This window comes from Camelus bactrianus, chromosome 21, assembly GCF_048773025.1.
Source record: "Camelus bactrianus isolate YW-2024 breed Bactrian camel chromosome 21, ASM4877302v1, whole genome shotgun sequence".
NCBI lineage: Eukaryota > Metazoa > Chordata > Mammalia > Artiodactyla > Camelidae > Camelus > Camelus bactrianus.
Window position 1 is genome coordinate 15,457,153 of NC_133559.1, and position 19,701 is coordinate 15,476,853.

The 19,701-nt window shown below is 37.9% G+C and overlaps 1 protein-coding gene across 2 annotated transcripts in view; it reads right to left on the reverse strand.

Moving 5' to 3' along the window:
• TMCO1 (transmembrane and coiled-coil domains 1) overlaps nucleotides 1–15,761 on the reverse strand; it is a 40,851-nt gene extending 25,090 nt beyond the window's left edge. The window contains exons 1-3 of one of the 2 annotated variants that reach the window (XM_045515852.2): nucleotides 15,489–15,761; nucleotides 15,008–15,085; nucleotides 8,918–8,977 (exon numbers count right to left, since the gene is read on the reverse strand). In XM_045515852.2, coding sequence (XP_045371808.1) covers nucleotides 8,918–8,977; nucleotides 15,008–15,085; nucleotides 15,489–15,558 — 208 coding nt within the window. In that variant the 5' untranslated portion in view covers nucleotides 15,559–15,761. The remainder of the gene's footprint in view (nucleotides 1–8,917; nucleotides 8,978–15,007; nucleotides 15,086–15,488) is intronic. The other variant, XM_010953799.3, reaches the window with a different exon arrangement.
• Nucleotides 15,762–19,701: the final 3,940 nt, after the last annotated feature.

Below are 19,701 nucleotides of genomic sequence, written 5' to 3' on the forward strand. Positions count from 1 at the left end.
AACAAATACTTACTGATTACATACATATATATGCCAAGCACTTTTCTGAGCACTAGGGATAAATGAATGAATAAGACATACACAAATCCCCACTCTCATAGAAGATTATGAAATAATATAATACCGTCCAAATCAAAAAAATATCCCACTGGAATACATTAAACTGGTGTGAGGGCTGACAAATTCAGGCAGGTAAAGGAAAGGGAGGAACAAGCACAGACCCACAGGAACTGCGGACTGGACTGCAGTTTCCAAACAGTACATGGTGGGATGAATATACGACCCCTTGTCCTGAATGTTCCTGTCCAGTGTGTTCTCCCTGGGAGGAAAGAATACAGGCAGGAGAGAGTGGGGATGGTGAAGATATATGGAAGAAAATGAACAAAATGGGAGTTTGAGGATTAGGGTAAGAGATAACTAGAAGGTAAACAGACATAAAACTAGAAGTTCTGGGTTAAAGGACTACCACTGAGACATCAAAAGAAAAGGTACAGAAAAGCATCTGTTAGAGACCTTGGCACATCCTTGACTCCCTAATGTCTCATCCAAACACCAAGTCTTATTAATTATACCTCATAAACACTTGTGAAATCAACCTCCTCTCCTCCTTACTACCACTTCCTCAGTTAGGATTTCTAACATCACTTACCTATATTATTTCAAGTCTCCTAACAGGTCTCACTACCTGCAAACCTGTTCTCTCAAATCCATCTTTCACATAAATGCCTGTCAGATGTACCAACAAGGCAAAACTGAACAAAATCAGGATGCTCCTCAGCTTAAAATCCTTCCACGCTTTTTCATCCTTACAAGATCATGTTCCGGTATCACTTACAAGTCCTGTATCTGGCCTCTGCTTACTTCTGCAACCACATTTCCAACCACTCTCATGAAATTTTATGTTCTTACAACACCAAACAACTTCAAGTTCCTCTATCCAGGATGCTTTTCTCTTGAGTCAGTGTTTTTATTCACAAAGTCTCTTCTACCTTGGGTGACCAACTGTCTCAGTCTTCCCCAGACTGTTCCAGTTTTAGCTCTGAAAATCTCACATCCCAAGAAACTCCTCGGTCCTAGACCAACTGGGATGGGTGGTTACCCTACTTCTACCTAGAATGTTTTATCCCACCCCTATCTGGCCCTTTCCTGGCTAGCCTGTACTCAACTTTTAAGCCTCAGCTTTTGTGTCACTTCCTTTTGAAAATCTTGATTCCTTTGGCAATACTGTTCTAAAGAACTTTCTACGATTACGAAAATATCTATAACTATGCCGTCAATACAGTAACCACTAGCTACATATAGATACTGAGCAATGAAATGTGACCAGGATGACTGAGGAACTAAATTTTTGACTTCATTTAATTTTAATTTAAATTTTAAAACAGTCAAACGTAGCTAGAGGCTGCTGTATTGGACAATGCAGTCTTAGACACTGGCTTAGAAGTCCTCTATTTTGCCTTCTTCATCTTTGTATCCTCAGTAACTGGCATGAAGTTAGTTGCTCACTACTGAGGTATATGCTCAATATTGCTTCATGAATGAATCGGCAATATAATAAAAGCTGATCTGAAGATAATAGTACACCAAAAGTCCCTTTCCAGGGACAGCAGTCCTTCACGATAAAGCTGGTGGCCTGAATAGGCACATAAAGCCCAAAAAGGCTGAAAGTAAACTAAAGTGACATAGTTTTTCTGAAATTCTATTCTACTCCCCCCACCTTTGGAAAGATTTATTTATTTATTGAAGTTCAGTTACAATGTGTCAATTTCTGGGGTGGAGCACAATGTCCAGGTCATGCATACACATGCATATATTCATTTTCATATTCTTCTTCATCAAAGGCTATTACAAGATATTGAATATAGTTCCCTGTGCTATATAGAAGAAACCTGTTTTTTATCTATTTTTATATATAGTGGCTAACAACAACAACAAAAAAAACAAAGTTTAATACCCAAACAGAAACTGTAACCGTAAGTAGCATCCAGGTAGACTATGTATGCATGGCTTAGCCGGAATAGAGCAGTACAGGTTTACAACACATTCCAACACTACTGTATATGGTTTTTAAGGATTTTTCAATTCACATTGCTATTAAATGCCTATCGTATATAAAAGTAGGTTTCGCTGGTTTCAAGTAATCCAGAAATAAGTTAATGTTTACTTGGCTTTGGAGGGGGTGAAAGAAACACAGGCAAGTTTCTCAGATGTTTGCCTTCACTCCTGACTTGCTCTCATAGACTCACAGCACAGCACCATCAGCTACACAAGATCTAGGTAGACGGTACAGCAGAAGTGAAGACTAATTCTTAGCACAGGTATTTTACTCATGGATGAATAACAGGTGACTGTGTCTGAGGTGACCTGAAAAGTGTACGTTATATGCTCACAGTGATTTCACTTTTCAATAGGGACCATTTCCAGTAAAATAGAACAAAAAAGTTATTATATAAAAAGGTAAAGTTGGTTTAAAAAAAAAAAAACCCTCTGTAAAAAAAAGGAGGAGGGGAGCAAAAAGTAGAATAGAATAAAGGAATAACAAACTAGACAGGTATATTTAACAGGGAAATATTATACACTTGATCCTTGAACAACATAAGCTTGAACTGCACGGGTCCACTCACATGTAGATATTTTTCAAAAGCAGTACTACAGAACTACACAGTCTGTGATTGGCTGAATCCAGGGATGCAGAGGAACACCGGATATGACGGTTGACTGTAAATTATACACAGATTAACCCCAAAGTTGTTCAAGGGTCAACGACACAAGCAAAGTTTTGTCTGAAATGAACCTGATCTTTTTAATTGGTAAGAAATGCTGAGATGCCTCAACTGGCATAAACACTATAAAGAACTTAATATTAAAAGCCCTAGACAATGTAAGGGTCTTCAGAAATCCAAAAATGGCCATTTGGGAAAGAGCAAATCTAATCTAATGGAAGTGTTACCAATAGGGAAGCAATTTCAGGTACTCCCCAAGTTATGAACAATAAACTTGTAAAGGTCTCCATAAAGCCACAGTTAGCTTTATATGCTCCCTTCCTCCCCCCAAATGAATGATGCCTTTAAATAATTGCTAGAAGAAATACATAATCTAAAGTTTTTCCATTTTCATTTTTCTTCCTTCCTAGCTTAGTTAACTACATCTCAGATGCTCCTATTTGCTCACTCTCGCTACTCATGTTTTTTACCTTCCTTTTTTTTTTTTTTAGGTCTTAGAAAATTATTAAATTTTTTATCTCTCTTCCATTATGACTACCAAACCCTGACTCTAATAACTGCTAGACAAAGATTTGTCTTAATTATTCATTATCATTATTTTAAAATATAAGGTTCAAGTTTTGCAAGGATATCCTGTTAGACACAATGAGAAATGAAACGTTTGAGTTCTTAAAAATATTTAAAACATCCTCTTAGAGTTTCTCTCTCTCATATTCCAATCAAATCTACTTTCCTTTAAGCCTCAATGATTTAAATTAATTTTTAAATGTCATTTCATATCCTATTTTGCTTTTAATCACCAGCAATACCAAAAAAAAAAAAACCCAAAACAAAACACAATACCAACCATTGTCCCTAAATATAAAGTTTTTATGTTACATTATGGGTTAAATAAGCTTATGAAGACTGATCTGTCAATACAACCACCATGTAATACATGGTTATATGAGAATAATCCAATTTCTAATAAACTGCATTGAAAAAGTATCTTTTTTTTAAAGAAGCTGATTTTCCCTTAACAAGAAACTTTGTTTCCCCAGGTGAATAATTTCTGGGAAAGCTACATTAATAGCTGAAATAAGTGCCAACCATTTATTTTGAAATGATGACTTACACTGTTTATTAGCAAGAACTGAATATTTGAGCATAATGCTTCATGTAATTAGAAGAATAGTTTTGACCGAGATGATGCAATAAATGCTAGCTATTCCACTGCTTGAAATGCTTAACTTCCAGTACCCCAAATAGTTGAATTCATTGAAATAAGTATAAGTGGCTGGCTCTCTCTATCGCTCTGTTAGCCGTTAACTGTTAGTGGTTAACTAGTATAAATCTTCTCAAAAAGTTGTCTCTTGGTTCCAAAAAGGTAAGGAATTCATTGTCTCAGTCTAATGTTACTTCCATCTTGGTAGTGTGTTACTTACAAGTATAGCTAGTGAACTTCTCTCCTAAGGTTCACTCAGCACCTCCTAAGAGACAGCTCAACATCTAGAAGCTCAAGATTCCCAAGATGCCCGTGCTTCCCAATCCATCTTTCAACTGTTACTTTGACTCAGGAGGGTGAAAATGTGTGTCTAAAACCTTCTACACCTTCCTTGAAGATTTAGAATTTAAAGGTGCCTAGTGCTGGAAATAAACAGCATACATCATTCAGTGTTCACTTGTCCTGGGTGAACTATTTTTTTCTATACACCATCCAGAACCTCAGGATTTAATACAGAGGAGAACCATAACTTAGTCCCTCCATGTGGAAGGAATTCTATGCACTCTCTTACTACTGAACTTTTGGAATACAACCTCTATGAAATTTGAGGAAATTTCACAGAGAGAAGAAACTGGAAGTATGAAGAAGACACATTTATATTCTAGAATGATATACTATCTCAGATGACAAAGGGAAAAATTAAAATTCTAAAAGGGAATACTCAATTAAAAAGAGGCTACATTTTCTTGTAGCTATTGGAATAAACTAGTAGCAATGATGACATCCATTCTGACCACAGTGAACAAACCCCAAACCAATCTATTACACATTTTTATTTGACAGCATTAGGCTTTGTACAACAAAATAATATAATTTAACTAAGAAAGGAACATGTCATCATTTACTTTAGTCAATAACCATTGTTCTTTCTGTCAAAGAATATAAATCAAAGTACTCAGGGGGCAACTGGGTAGTCTGATCCAACCAGTGGTCTGGGAGATGGAGAACATTTTCAAACAAGGAAGAGATGATCAAATTAGCAGATGTTTCTCTATAGATTAAAAGAATTAGGTATTCCATGGCAGTTCTATATTCTGAGTTGTCTTGAATGGAAGACTAATTATTAATAACATGCCTTCAAAATTTAATGTAGTTTGGGAGAAGTAAAATTTAAATGAAATGACTGTTACAGTCTTCTTTTATGGAAAATCCAAATAGCATAGACAAAAGGCCTAGAATGAATATATAAATCCAGGGCCCCAAATAAATTAAATTTCAAAAATGTCCTCCCATCTTTCCAAGTCACTAAGAAAGGAGATACACACCCATTCAGTGAAGCTTCAGAAAGCCTGCCCTCCCTTCCCTGGCCACTTCCTGGGGATATCTGCCTCTCACCATGGTCCTTGCTGAGGTTCAACCTTACGAAAATTCCTAACACCCCCTGCCCTGCCACTACTATCCCAAAAGGTAGACAATCCATAGGCTTTCCCATGACCTGTGGTGTGAAAAGATGAGCTGAGCTCACTGGAATTCCTTCTTTCAGGAATTTAGACCAGGAAACCTTGGGAAAGCAAGTCATTTAACTGTGGGAGCAGAAACAGACAAATTATAATGTAGCACTGCCTCTCAAATTTTAGTTTATTTAAGAATTACCTAGGCAGCTTATTTAAAAAGTAGGCAGCGGGATCCCACGCCCAGAGATTCTGATTCCGTAAAGTCTGGGAGTAAAACTCAGAACCCTTCACTTGTGACAAGCATCTCAAGCAATACTGACATCGGCGGCCCAGAGAGCACATCATGAGTAATACGGATGAAGAAAGGACCACAGGACACAAGCCAAAGTTAGGTGTGACGAAGCCCAAGTGGAGAATCTGAGCAAAGGGAAAGTAAGGTTGCATAGTAACAAAACTGTAGATAAGGCCAATCTACAGAAATACATTTAATTGGTCTTATAAAGTTGTTGGTGATGAACAGCAAATCTGACAGCGGCCAGTGCAAAGCGGGAGGCAGGGAGAGGGGAACCATCATTTCAGACACAGTGTCAACAAGATAAAAAAAAAATCAATTATTTATGAGAATCACTGCTTTTCTCGAGGCTGAAAACTCTAGAAAGTTTCCATAATTTCTCATCAAAGGAGTATTGTCTGATGTTGTTGGTAATGTTCTCAAAAGCATTCCATAGTAGTACTACAATAAGTTGTATCTGGCTGAGCTTTTCATGACAGGCCTGACAGTGCAAATGTCAAGGCAAAAATAGAGTAGAAGCAATTTTATGAAATCCAACTTAACACAAGTTTAGGTTTACAGATTTCTGATAGTCTGGCTTAATTTAAGAGTAAAATTTCTAAATCTATAGGATAGGTAGGATGTTTGTCCTTCAAACAACTCCTAATAAATATTATGTCTTGTAACGCCTGTTAAGATTGCTTTTTCCTGATAAGATTTTGATAAGCAACTCTTCATAAATATCATTTCTTTACCTTCTGATGACATTCTGCTGAGCACACAATTTAAGGTTGCAATCCATGTTAAGATAATTTGAGTTTAGATACTTTGTGTTGTCAACTTAAGGGCAGAGGGTAATGTCTCCCCCATGTTTATATCTTCCCTATCCTTTACAGCAAAGCCACTTGAAAGATCTGTCCATGTTCCATGTCTTCACTTCCTCACCAAGTATTATCTTCCTAATCTATACAATCTGGCTTCTGTCCCCCATTATGCTACTGAAAGCCTTCTTGCTAAATCACCAGTTATCTTCGTTTTGCCTTTGAGATACTTAACACACACCTTCCAACCTTTCCTGCCCCCTGAGAGTCTCCCCTCAACTTCTGTAACACAATTCCTTTCCAACTTCTCTGGCAATGTATTTGCAGAGCTCCACTTCTTCTGGGACCCTTTAAATTTCTATGTTTCCTCAAGACTCTCCAACTCAGCCCTTTACTTGTCTTACTCTATATCGTCTCCCTGCGTGATCTCATTTACCTCGTAGACTCAATTACTATTTATAAGCATATGACTCTAAAATCTATTCGGAGCCTTTATCTCTCTGCCAGCCCCAAACCATACATCCAACAAAAACTTTCCACACTATGTCATCCAGGCACTACAAATCCAACATGCTCAAACCTGAAATCATCCTCTCTTTTCTTCCCCAGCCCAATCTGTTACTCCTCCAATACTCCCTCTCCTAATGAGAAATCTGGGCTTCTTGCCAGACCCATGCCTCTCTCCATACCCTACATCTAAAACATCAAGTCCTGTTACATCTACCCCCTCTGTATCCACTGAATCTGTAACACCTCTCCATTCCCACTGGCACCACCTAAATTCAGGTTCTTGCCATTTTTATGTCTGGGATACTTAAAAAGCCTCATAATTTCCCTACCTCCAAAATGATCCCCACTCTGATTTATCCTCCAAACTACTGCCAGAGTTGTCCTCCTCAAAATCTGACTTCAAACCTCTGTCTAAATCCCTTAATGGTAATGGGAAGCCTTCTGGATACAAGTTAATCTCCTTACCTTGGTTTATTTAATAAGGACCTTTATGAACTAGGCCCTACTTACTTCTCTAGCCTTGTCTGCCTGTACTTTACACATATTTTCTTTCATTTGTTAAACTATAGTTTCAGACACACACCTTGCTATTTGATCCTCCTCTGCTTTTATATATGCCTAGCCTTTGCCTAAAATATACAAGCCTTAAAAATGTGGATTCAAAAGCTATAAATGAGCAGGTTCAAATCCCCTCTTTACCACTGACTTAATTCCATTATACCACTGGACATACAATTCTGAAATCATTCATGACACTGAATGACCCAGAGCAAGTTATTTAACTTAAACCTCAACTTTCTCATCTCTGAAAATGAGGTAACACCAGTCACGACCACATACAATTAAGAGAATTAAAAAATTTGTAAAGTGTTAACCTGTGTGTTGCAGGCGATAAGTACTCAATAAATACCGACCAGAATTTTATTTATTTACATTTTTATTTAGCTAATTCACACTAAAGCCCCAAGGTTCAGCTAAAGCGCTCTCTTAAAGAAAAATCTGACCCCAAGGTTGGTTTGACTATTCTTTCTCTTTACTTTTATAAACTCAGAATGTATCTCTACAAAAGTATTTACCGCACTGCACTGATCTGGTTTCCTTCTCTTAAAAGACAGAATTTTCTTCTACTTTGTTTCTCCAGTGCCTACCGCAATGACTAACACACAGATTAGATGCATAGTAGCATCTTGCCATGGAACTAAATAAGTGGGCCATTTAGAAAACATGATACTGCTACACTATATTGAAAAGCTTTAACCAGAACAGGACACTGCTACAGTCCAGCCTGGTAGAGTCTCTCCTGGGATTTAACAGCAGTCACCTAGTTGCTGAACCAAATACACAGTTTTACAAATTTTTTCCTGATTTCAGAATCAGAAAGCATCATAAGGTATAAATGCAAATCATATTCCAGTCATTTATAAATTGTCTTTTTGGAACAGAATTACAATCTGTAATTAAATTCTAAATCACACCGAAAAAAACAATGACATTCACACCAGGTAAAATTACTCGGCAGAAAATTTCCTACGCCCTAGTGGATTTCCATCACCAGTCAGTTCTCAGTAAGGAAGCCATGGCAACAATAAACACAAGTAACTCAGACTTAACTGGAAATAATCATCTCAGATAAGAAGAACAATGCGCTTTACAAACTATGCCAAAAACTCTCAGCCAAGTTCAAAAGCCATGACTGTCAACATCATTCTACTAAAACTGGAATTTCAAAGCTAAGGGCAAAAGGAACAACTGCTTGAACTTGTCCTACAAAACGGTGAAGAGAGAGTAAGATGACGTGTGCAAGTGCTCTGTAAGCCATAAACCATACAAACACAAGTCAGCACTATTAAAAACTTTACTGTGTTTTCATCATCTAAGAACTCATTTTTCCCCAAGAAAACCTGAATTTTGTGTATACCAGTAACTCATCTTACCTATTTTCTTCTTTTGCTGTCGCCCAGCTGACTCTGTTATTGTTTCCTTCTTCTTTTCCACTGTAAACAACATAGGAACACAGTTAAAATTAATTATGCCTTACACTAGAGAAACAAAGGATGCTTTATCACAGCTAAACCAACAAAAGAAACATAAGAAAGTTACACACTGGCTTTGATCATGGGGGTGGTTAAGTTCACTGGTCTTGTTCCCACACCTGCTGACAGTAAAGGGAGACACAATATTCTAAATGTAAAACAGTAATATCATAGGCATCATTAATCAAATACCCATTTTGTCAACACAAAGTCATAATAAAAACTGAGATGATTTTCAGACTGTTACCTGAGGGTGATTGCCTCAGGGAGAGTCTAAGCACAATTTCAGAATTCTGTTCTCTCAGATGAATTAACTGTAGTTCCATTCTCACACTCACTAAAGAAGGTGAGAATTCATTCAGTTATTGGCTGCCAAAGTAACTGGCACGGTTCTGGGTAGATAAAAAGATAAACACAATCCTTGCCCTCTAAAAAGAAATCTAGTGAGGGCAGATAATCAAATAACAATTATAATATAGAAAGCTGGCACGACAGCCACATGCAGAGTAGGAAGACCTGGGGAGCCAAAAAAGCTACAACCAGCTTTTTCTGATGCTTTTGAATTAATATGATGATAAGGTAACAGTAAGCTTTTGAAGCCAAATAGCGCAACATGTTTCATTTTATATTTACTATCTTTATTCACCTATGAATGGACAAGCAATAAATACATCAAAAATTACTTTCATTTATGTTACCTGCTCTAATATTATCTTAGGACACTTCCTTTACTCGCCAGTAGTACAGTACACGTATTATTTCTAGAAGTTGCATTAGAGAGAACTGGCAGGTAGGAATCTTTCCCTTAGCACATGAAGTATGCTGCCTGAATTCTAAAAGCTTAATTGGTGTTAGTCCTTTATCAAAGAGATGGAAAGTTCTATTTAATCTCACTGTTACAAATGAAATGGTAAAGTTCTCACTAAAATAAAACATGAATATATACATTGGGTGTTTAAGTACCAAGTACTGTTCCAGGTAGATAAAAAGATAAAATATACACAGGGGGAGAAAGAGAGAAATTTAGAATGAACTACTAGTATGAGATCATAAAAGGAAATTAAGTCAAACTCTACAAGATGTTATAGAAATAACATTTCAGAAGACAGAATGGACAGAAAAGTTGATGCTTTACTCTTTATCATTATTAATTTTTTTCTTTATCATTATTATTAACCAAAGAAACAAAAAATATTTCTTTCCCACCCCAGAAGGACTATAACACAACTACTTGGCATTTAACCATAACTGCATAAAAAAAAAAGGGCAAAAAAAAAAAAAAAAAAAAAAAAGCCAGAAAGCCAGAAAACAGAAACATAAGATGATACTATGAACATTAACCTGGTCTTCTAGCACACTGGATTGAGACTAGATCAATCTTTTCCAGGGATAATATAAATTAATCTAATTTTTTTCAACCTCATAAGGTTGCAAAGAAACTCTTTTTCCTAATATTTATTCACCATAATCTCACCCCATAAGAAGAGGTGGAGATGTTAGAATTGACAAAAATAAAAGATGTCTACTCTAAAACGTATTTTTGCCCATGACCTGGTATTGCTGCATTCTGAATTCCATAGCTGTCAAACAGTTTATAATTCACTCTAGAAGTTTTATCCCATTTCACTGTAAACAAAAGAAACATTTCATACTTCATAATAATTTGCACTTAATAAATGCTCTCAAATTATAAGAATCCAATTACATACAGGACTTTAATCTTTCTCATTTACTGAAGTGCTCTTTCACTAGTCTAAGTTACAAAAGTAACACAATGAAAGAAGACTTACTGATACTTACAGCACACTCGTAAGTCTACAGACCACCTGAATCAAACAACTTGATACCTTCGAGAAAGCATCTTAAGTCAAGGTCCCACTACAGTAGGACAACTTTTTAAATAATACCAGCATTGGAGGGAGATGGTATAGCTCAGTGGTAGAGCGCATGCTTAGCATGCACGAGGTCCTGGCTTCAATTCCTACTACTTTCATTAAAAATAAATAAACCTAATTACCTCCCTCCCTCCCAAAAAACGCCCATAAATAAATAAATAATAATACCAGTATTCTTCAAATAATGCCTAGGACCAGGTCTGCACAAGAAAAGAAATCTACATCTAATTCTGATTCAAATCTATTTGTATTTCTTTACATTCCTCAAAACCCTACAAATTTCTCTTGCCTAGATCCTGACCAAATTTTGAACAGAGAATGTCAGAAGGGGTTATGTGTTTGCAATTAAGACATCTGTTCATATATATATACACATACACACACACACACACACACACAAACTAGACACCTGTTCAGAGAGGGAATTTACCTTATTTCTTCCTGTTAAATATCCCCCATGCTAAATATAACAGCTATCCATTTAATTACAGATATCTAGAAGACAGGTATTTATATCTATGCCCCTCCATTCTGTACTGCACTCATCATGGTAAACTCTACATAGAGCAAGCAATCATATGCATCAACTGATTACATAAATGAAAAGAACACATGCTCACTGAGTTTTGATAGACTACCTAAAGTGGAGGACCTGAGACCATAAGAAATGCCATGAGACATTCCAATCATCATCAGCCTACCTCATACTTACATTCAAAGCAAGCACATCAGGCAATTATATTAAAAATTACATTAGGGAAGCTTTGCCTAGCAACTATATTACTTTGAATTTAGGTGTCAAGTGAAGGAGACTTAATTTATTTCTATAATATAGATAACTAGAAACAAGGCAATTACTTATGGACACTAAAGAAGCCCAAAATCTATAGAGGAGATTCATATTCACTTAAGAATTTAAGGTATGAGAATATTCATCCAAACTTGAAGCTAAATGTGTTGTGTATTTCAGAAGACTACTCCACGATACATGTGACATGAAGAAATGTGGATAAGGCTGCCACTGTGTGCTGGCTAAATAGTTTATGATCATAGAACAATCCTCACAAAGAATATATATGTGATGCTATAGAGATAACTTATTCTTCCATCTATTCAACACACTTTTCTCAAGTATTGAATCTTAGCCAGGCAGTGTGTTAAGTGCTAGAGATACAATGGCCTTTGCCCTCCTAGAAATTATAGTTTAGTTGGGAAAAGGACATTATTTGAATAATAATAATCATATACAGATAAAACTGCAATTAAGACAAATTCTCTAAGGGGAAGTATATGGATAAATTAATGCCCATGATAGGAGATCTCACCCTGTTGGTGAGACTAAATAAGGCTGTGAGATCTGAAGAATGAGGAGGAGTTTACTGGACAAAATAAGAAGGGAAAATTATTCCAGGTAGAGCAAAAGCAGATACAAAAACTCAGCCCCAAAGTAGGAAAAAGCAAGATTAGTCCAGAGGTTGGAAAAAAAGCCCGAGCGGCTAGAGAAGAGAGAGCAGGGAAAAACATGACATCGATGTAATCAGAGGGGCAGGGAGGGAGGCACCAGACCATGCTGGACCCAAAGCAATGGGAAGAAATTGCATGTTTTTAAGAAGGGCAAGTAACACAATCAGATCTGTGTTTTGAAAAATTACCCCAGGTGTAACTGTAGAGAATAAATTTGAGGGGCTGCACATAGACCAGTGAGGATGCTATTATAGATCAAATGAAATGTGATAGGAGTTTAGACTAGGTGGTGATGGCAGAAGTGAAGAGATGTATAAAGACTGAAAACTCTTCAGGAGAACAACAGTATCAGAGCTTGACAGTGGACTGCACATACAGGGCGAGAGAAGAAAGTATTCAAATCAACAAATATTTATTAGACATTTATCACGTGCTAGTCACTGTTCTAGGTGTGTGGGATACACCAGTGAATGACGACGATAAAAAAAAAAAATTCTGTCCTAATGAAGCATTTATTCTAACAGGTGAATAGGAAAAAAAAAACCAAAAACACAGAACAAGACAAGACAGATGAGGCACAGAGGTAGAGGAGGTGGGCAGACTGCAGTTTTAAACAGGGTACTCAAGTTAAGATAAACTGAGGTGAGCTCTGAACAAAGATTTGAAGAAGATATGAGGGTCAGCCAAGCATTTACCATAGAGAAGAACATTCTAGGTAGAGGGAACAGCCATTAGAAAGGTCCCAGCAAAGGAGTGAGGCTGATGTGTAGTGAGGAACAGTAAGCAGGTCAGTGAGGGTGGAGCAGAGTGAGAGGGGGAAAGAATATCGAAGCCGTAACAGGGAAAGCTCTGTAGCCACTGGAAAAACTTCGGCTTTTCCTCTGAGTGAAAATGGGACACGATCACAGGGTTATGAGGAAGGAAATGATCTGACACACTTTTTTTTCTGATGCACTTTTAAAAGGATTAATCTGGCTGCTATCTTGAGAACAGACTACAGAGAAACCCAAACACTTGTTGGAGGCTATTACAGTAATTCATGCAAAGGATGATGGTGGCAAGGACTATGGTAGTTATCAGTGGAAGTGATGTAAAGAGGTCAGATTCTGGATTTTTCTGAAGGTAGCCCATCAGTACTGGATGTGGGCTGTGAGAGAAGAGTCCAAGGTAACACAAGGATTATGCTCTGAACAATACTTAAGATAGAATTATCACTGGCCAAGATTGTGAAGGCTACAAATAAAGGAGGAGTGGAAGTGAGGATCTAATATTCTATTTGGACAGGTTGGGTTTGAGATGTACATGAGACATTCCAGTGGAATTAACAAATTGATATTTGGATATATGAACCTTGCATTAAGGAGAGAGGGCTAAGGATGTAAGTTTGCAGGTCACTGGCAAATAGAGCACATAAATGAGTTCACCAAAGGAGTGAGTAGAGAGGAAAAAAACAAATTTGGGGTCATCCTCAATAACACAAGGTCACAAATAGGAACCAACAAGTAAATTGCAAAAGAATGACCAGCAAGATGAGAGCAAAATCAAGAGAGTGTGGCATCCTGGAAGCCAAATGAATAAAGCATAGCAAGATTGCTGGCATGCACCACTGGAAACAAGGAAGTCCCATTCACCAAACAGAGAAACCTGGAAAGGGATCACATTTATGAAAATAGAGATAATGGGCTTGGTTTTAAATATGTTCAGGTGCATCATCAACACTGAATAAGTAAAGGAACAGTAAATTGTAATTTAAAAGGCCTGAGCTTAGTTTGTAATTCTTTGCTCTGTGACATTAATATGTTATTTAACCTTTTTGAGCCTCACTCTCCCTTTTTATAAAGAGAAAACAATATTTATACAACTGACTACAAATGGTTGCTATGTGGATTAAATGGGATATTGTAAGAAAGAAAACTTCAAACTCTTACAAAGACATAAAGAAAAGTGATAGAACACAAAAAGTCAGAGGAATTTGAAGATGCAAAAGCTAGATTTCATCTTTATGAAGCAGAGAAGGCTGAAAAATCAAACCGATAAGGAACCATTCACATTATATCTCTAGCAGCCTCCTCAGCTGTATCCTGTAGAATTTGTTTTATTTCAAGGACAACAGACTCGACTCATACTTAACCTTGTCCTCAAATACTCCAGCCACCTCACCCAACTGAAAGCTGGCTTATCCCAGAAGACACTACTTACGTTGATACCAATCCTAATGGTCTGTTGTTCTCCAAACACAGCTTACTCATTATAATTTCCCTATTTTTGCACATAAGCTATTTCCTTTGCCTTGAATTCCTTCCATCTCACTCCTTATCCAAGTTCTAACTATCCCTGAAGGACTCAAGGCTATCTGCATCACAAAGGCTTCCATGGCCCCTCACAACTGCATGGGAACTCTTCTTTAGAACCACCACACCACATAACAATTACTGCTCCTGTCCCTTACAGCCCGGTAGTTTGTATTATACATTTTGCATAAAAGTCTTACATTTCTAAATAGACTTCAAGTCGGATTCATCTTTGTATTCCTATAAAGTTTTTACATCAGTTGGTGTTCCTAAAATATCTACTGTGAACTCAGTGAGCTTGATGTGTTGAAACTATTTCTAAAGGATGTTGCCGTACTCACATTTTTTACTCTGTTTTTCCACTTCTGCCTTCAGTCTCTTGTACTTGTCTGTCCTGTAAACCAGGACCCAGGTTATACCTGAAACATTGAAAGCAGCATGCTAATAGGGAAATGTCTGAAACGGTCACAACAGCCTTTATTAGTGGTCACCATTGGATAAGAATGGATTTCAACTTTTTCCTGTACATCTATCGGTAGCTAACTTTTTTCAAATGTGAAAACAACTGACTCTTCAACCAAAACTGTGACATGATACGAAGGTGTCTCCAAACACGCAAGTGAAATCTACCCTAGACCAAAGAAACCTCGGCAATCGATTCCACACGATCTCTCCCGACCCAGGAGTAGAATAAACCCCTGCCCCCACCCTTAACAAAGGAAGCAAGGCTCGCGACCTCTCCCGTGGTGGCGCGAGGGACCCCGGGCCTAGGAGCGTTCCCCTCGGGGACTGATCAAACGTCAGAAAAGCAGCCGCTCTCACCCTCGGCAAGCAGAGCCGTGCACACGGAGATAAAAACGATAAGCAGCGTGTCCGCGAACATGGTGCTCATCTCGCGCTTCGGTCTCTGCACTCCCACCCGCCAGGGCGGAAGCGCTCGAGAGCCAGGAAAAGTGAAGCGAAAACAACTTTCCTAGATTTCACGACCACCAAGCAACACACCGACTCTGACAGACTGGAAGCCGCACTTCCGCTTCCTGGGCGCAGCGCCGGAAGTGATCGTCCCGGCGCGCCGTCTGGCCCCGAGAATCCTGCGGAAATCGAGCCGCAAGTCTCCGGGGCTGATGGGCTGGCGCTCAGGCCGAATCTCGCGAGAGTTGGAACTGGAGCAGCTGAGACCGAGTATCGGCGACGTTGACTTCGTTTTGGGAAGTGATTGCGCCCGGAGGTGCGGCTGCGCGACTTCTTTTCGGCCAGGATCCACTTGTTTGGACTCGTCCACACTTCTGCCTCAGGCCCACCTCTATGGCCGAGTAGATAGTTTAGCCTAGGTTTGCGTAAAGTGGGGAGACTGACTTCCGCAAATACTTGCTGAACGCCTCTTTCGATGCCAGGCCACGGATCTGGGACTGGGGACGCGAACATCAGTGAGTCGTGGGCCGCTGGCTTCCAGTAACTCACGTCCTAGCACAGGAGGGAGACTTGTACATGCGGTGTGATTAGGGTTTTAATAGAGGTACGACCAGAATGCTGCAATGACCCAGTTGAGGGGGTGGTCAGAGAAAGCTTGTGAAAGGAATTGAAGCAGTGACTTCAAGCAGTCAGTGCTTTTGGAGAAAGCAACGGTCTTTCTAAACAAGTGAAAGGCAAATCACGGGTGCTTTAAATACCTGTTCTGTAATTGAACAGTGAGTGGTGTGTCTGGAGAAGGGGCCCTAAACTCAAATGCATACCGTGGTCAGATACAAATAATCTTACACAGGCTGGGCATAAGAAAATGATGGGAGGTACTATGAGGAATAAGGGAGCACTAACTTTGTGTGAAAGGAGCAAGTGATAACACACATCCAACCAATTTCCCTCGGGGAATGAGCATCCAGTTTCCAATATCTTCCCACTTTTCAAGAAAATCCAGAAATCCTGACTTTCTGTGATATTTCTGAAGTTCAGTTTATAAATGCTGGTAACTCATTAAAATTTTAAAATACTATATAGGTTAAAGAAGTTGTCTCAGCAGCTTGATTTCAGCCTCTTCAGCTTTCCCAGACTGATTATGTCTGTGTGTGTATGTAAATCTGGAAGCTGGCTGAACTGTCTCGCCTTGACATGTACTTTCTATCGTTGGTTCTTTTCTCCTAAACTCCAACATAGATTATTTATAGTTTTCTCATAACACTATTTTTGGCCTTTATTAGTTATATGTGCATTTCTTGTCTTCTCTTGAGTCTTAGTGGCAGTGACCCTCTCTCCTTTTAACAGAGCTTCTGTTAAAAGGAGAGCTTCTAATTGAGCTTCTAATATGTGTCAGAAACAGTGGTGGGCACTGTAAGCTTCAGAGCAGGTGATGAAGATACTATTCCTGACTTCTTTGGAAGCTATAGATTATAATAAGATATAATAGAGGTATTCATAAAATGTTATGGGAGCACAGACAAAGGCAAGACTGGGTCTTTCTGGAGGAGTTGGGAGAACTTCATCACATTGAACTAGACCTTGATTTGAGTAGAAGTTCAGATAGGGTGGTTTTTATTCAACTTTGTATCACCCATGAATAATGTTGAGGTGCAACAGAGCATGACCTTTGAAGTCAGACCTGGTTTTCAGTTCTCACTTTGCCATTTAATTGAGCAAACTGAGCAGTCCTTGAGCATATCGCTTAACAGCTTTGAGCCTTTTTTATAAAATGGTGACACCACCACCAGCTTCATAAAATTGTTATGAAGGTTAAGTTAGAAAGAGTATGTTATAAAACATTTAAAGCTGTTCGCGGCACAGTTCATTAAATCCAGCCTGCTACTATTGATTGTAAGATGCACTATTATTTTATATACTACTAAGAAAAAACTAGTTAAACCATGACACATCATTGAGTGTAAGATGCATCCCATTCAGAGGTATTAAAATGTTGGGGGGGGATGGAGTCTTACAATCAGGGAGATACAGTAATAAAAAGCATTTCAGTTACTCCTATGTTAATGTTTACTACAGAACTGTAGACTGGTAGGATAACATTTCCTTCTCTAGGGCAACAATATCATGGCCCTAAGCCCCTTACAATGCTGGAGGCAAGTTCAATGATATCTTTACTTTACTACTATCTTTACTACATGCTACCAGGTGGGTATCATGTCTCTAAGCTTTCAGTTGTACTAATTTTTAGTACATAAAAAGGTCACAATAAATGTTAACTATTATTATTATTGGTTCTTATTAAACCACCTAGCACATAATCCTTGGATGAATTTTTTTCTCATTCTATTCGTTTTCCCTGTGACCTTGCTTTCTTCAGTACCCTCAGTTACCATCTATCTGTTGATGATTGATAAAATAATATCTATAGCCTAGTTTCTTTTCTGATTTTCAGACCTAGTATCTAACTGCCAACTGGGCATTTCCGTCTGGATATCCCAAATAGAACCTAGCCAATTCTCTCACCCAAACTCCAATTCTGTATTCCTCCCTTATTCTCTTGATAAGTAGCACCATCATCTACCTGGTTTTTCAAGCCAGAAATACAGAAACTATCCTTAATAACTCCCTCTTCTTTATCCTACATGTCTAATCATCAAGTTTGATAAAGTCTTCCTCCTTCTTATCTCTTTTTTCCATGTCTTTCAATCTTCTTTACTACACTTTATTTTAAGCCATCATTGCCTCCCTCTGTAATACAGCCTTCTAACTCTTTAGTCTCCAGTTATACACACAACTCTGCCCCCTTCCAGGCCATTCTTTTCATGTAGCCAATAGTGATCTTTCTCAAATACAGAGATGATTAGATACGGAGAATTTGGAAGAGGAAGGACTTGAAGGCAGTGGATATACTTGAGGAGATGCACAAATCTCCTGATACTGTACACTACAATGTGCATTTCATATGTGCATTTTTTTAAATCAAAGATTTATAACTTTCATCAAATTCTCTAAGAAGTTTATAAACCAATAAATGTTAAGAATTATTTATGTTGAACATTTGAGAGACTGATAAAAAGTATTATGCTTGGTGTTGTAGCCAGTTAGTCCTCAAAAATTTTCTACTACAGTACTCCTTAGGAGCAGAAGGGAGAGAATAAGAGCCTAAGATCTGGAGATAGAGCCTGAAGTTTGGAACTTTATATTTATCCTAACGTTATATGTGAATTTCACATTAAGGACCTCATATTAATGCTTCCATATCAAAAGATATTCAACCTCATTAGTGGCAAGGGAAGCTGCAACTTAGGGTGACTACATTCAGTTTGCAAAAAGTTGGGCCATCAAATTGGAAAGGAAAAATTTAAAATTAATCTTTGTTTGCAGATGACATGATCTTATATGTAGACAACCCTAAAGAGTCCAACACACACAGAAAAACAACTATTAGAACTAATAAACAAATTCAGCAGAGTTGCAGAATACAAAATCAACACGCAAAAATCAGTTATGTTTCTGTAACAATGAACAATTACAAAAAGGATATTAAGAAAACAATTCCATTTACAACAGCTTCAAAAACAAAATGCTTAGAAATAAACTTATTTAAGGAGGTGAAAGATTTTTGTGCAACAAAACATAAAGGAAAGCTGAATGACATTGGATTTGGTAATGATCGATTAGATATGACACTGAAGCATGGGCAACAACAACAAAAATAGATAAATTGGACCTCATCAGAATTAAAGGTTTGGGCATGAAAGGACACAATAAACAGAGTGGAAAGACAACTAATGAAATCAGAGAAAATATTTGCAAATCGTATATCTGACAGGGGATTAAAATCCTGAATATATAAAGAACTTTTACAACTCAACAACACCAGCCTAAAAAAACTCAATTCAAAAATGGGCAAAGGACTTGAATAGACATTTCTCCAAAGAAGATATACAAATGGCCAATAAGCACATGAATGGGTGCTCAATATCACTAATCATTAGGGAAATGCAAATCAAAGCTACATGACACCACTTCACACCCAGTAGAATGGCAATTATCAGAAGAAAAAAAAAAAAGGCCCAAAACCAAAAAACAAAACCAGAAAATAACATGTTGGCAAAAGTGT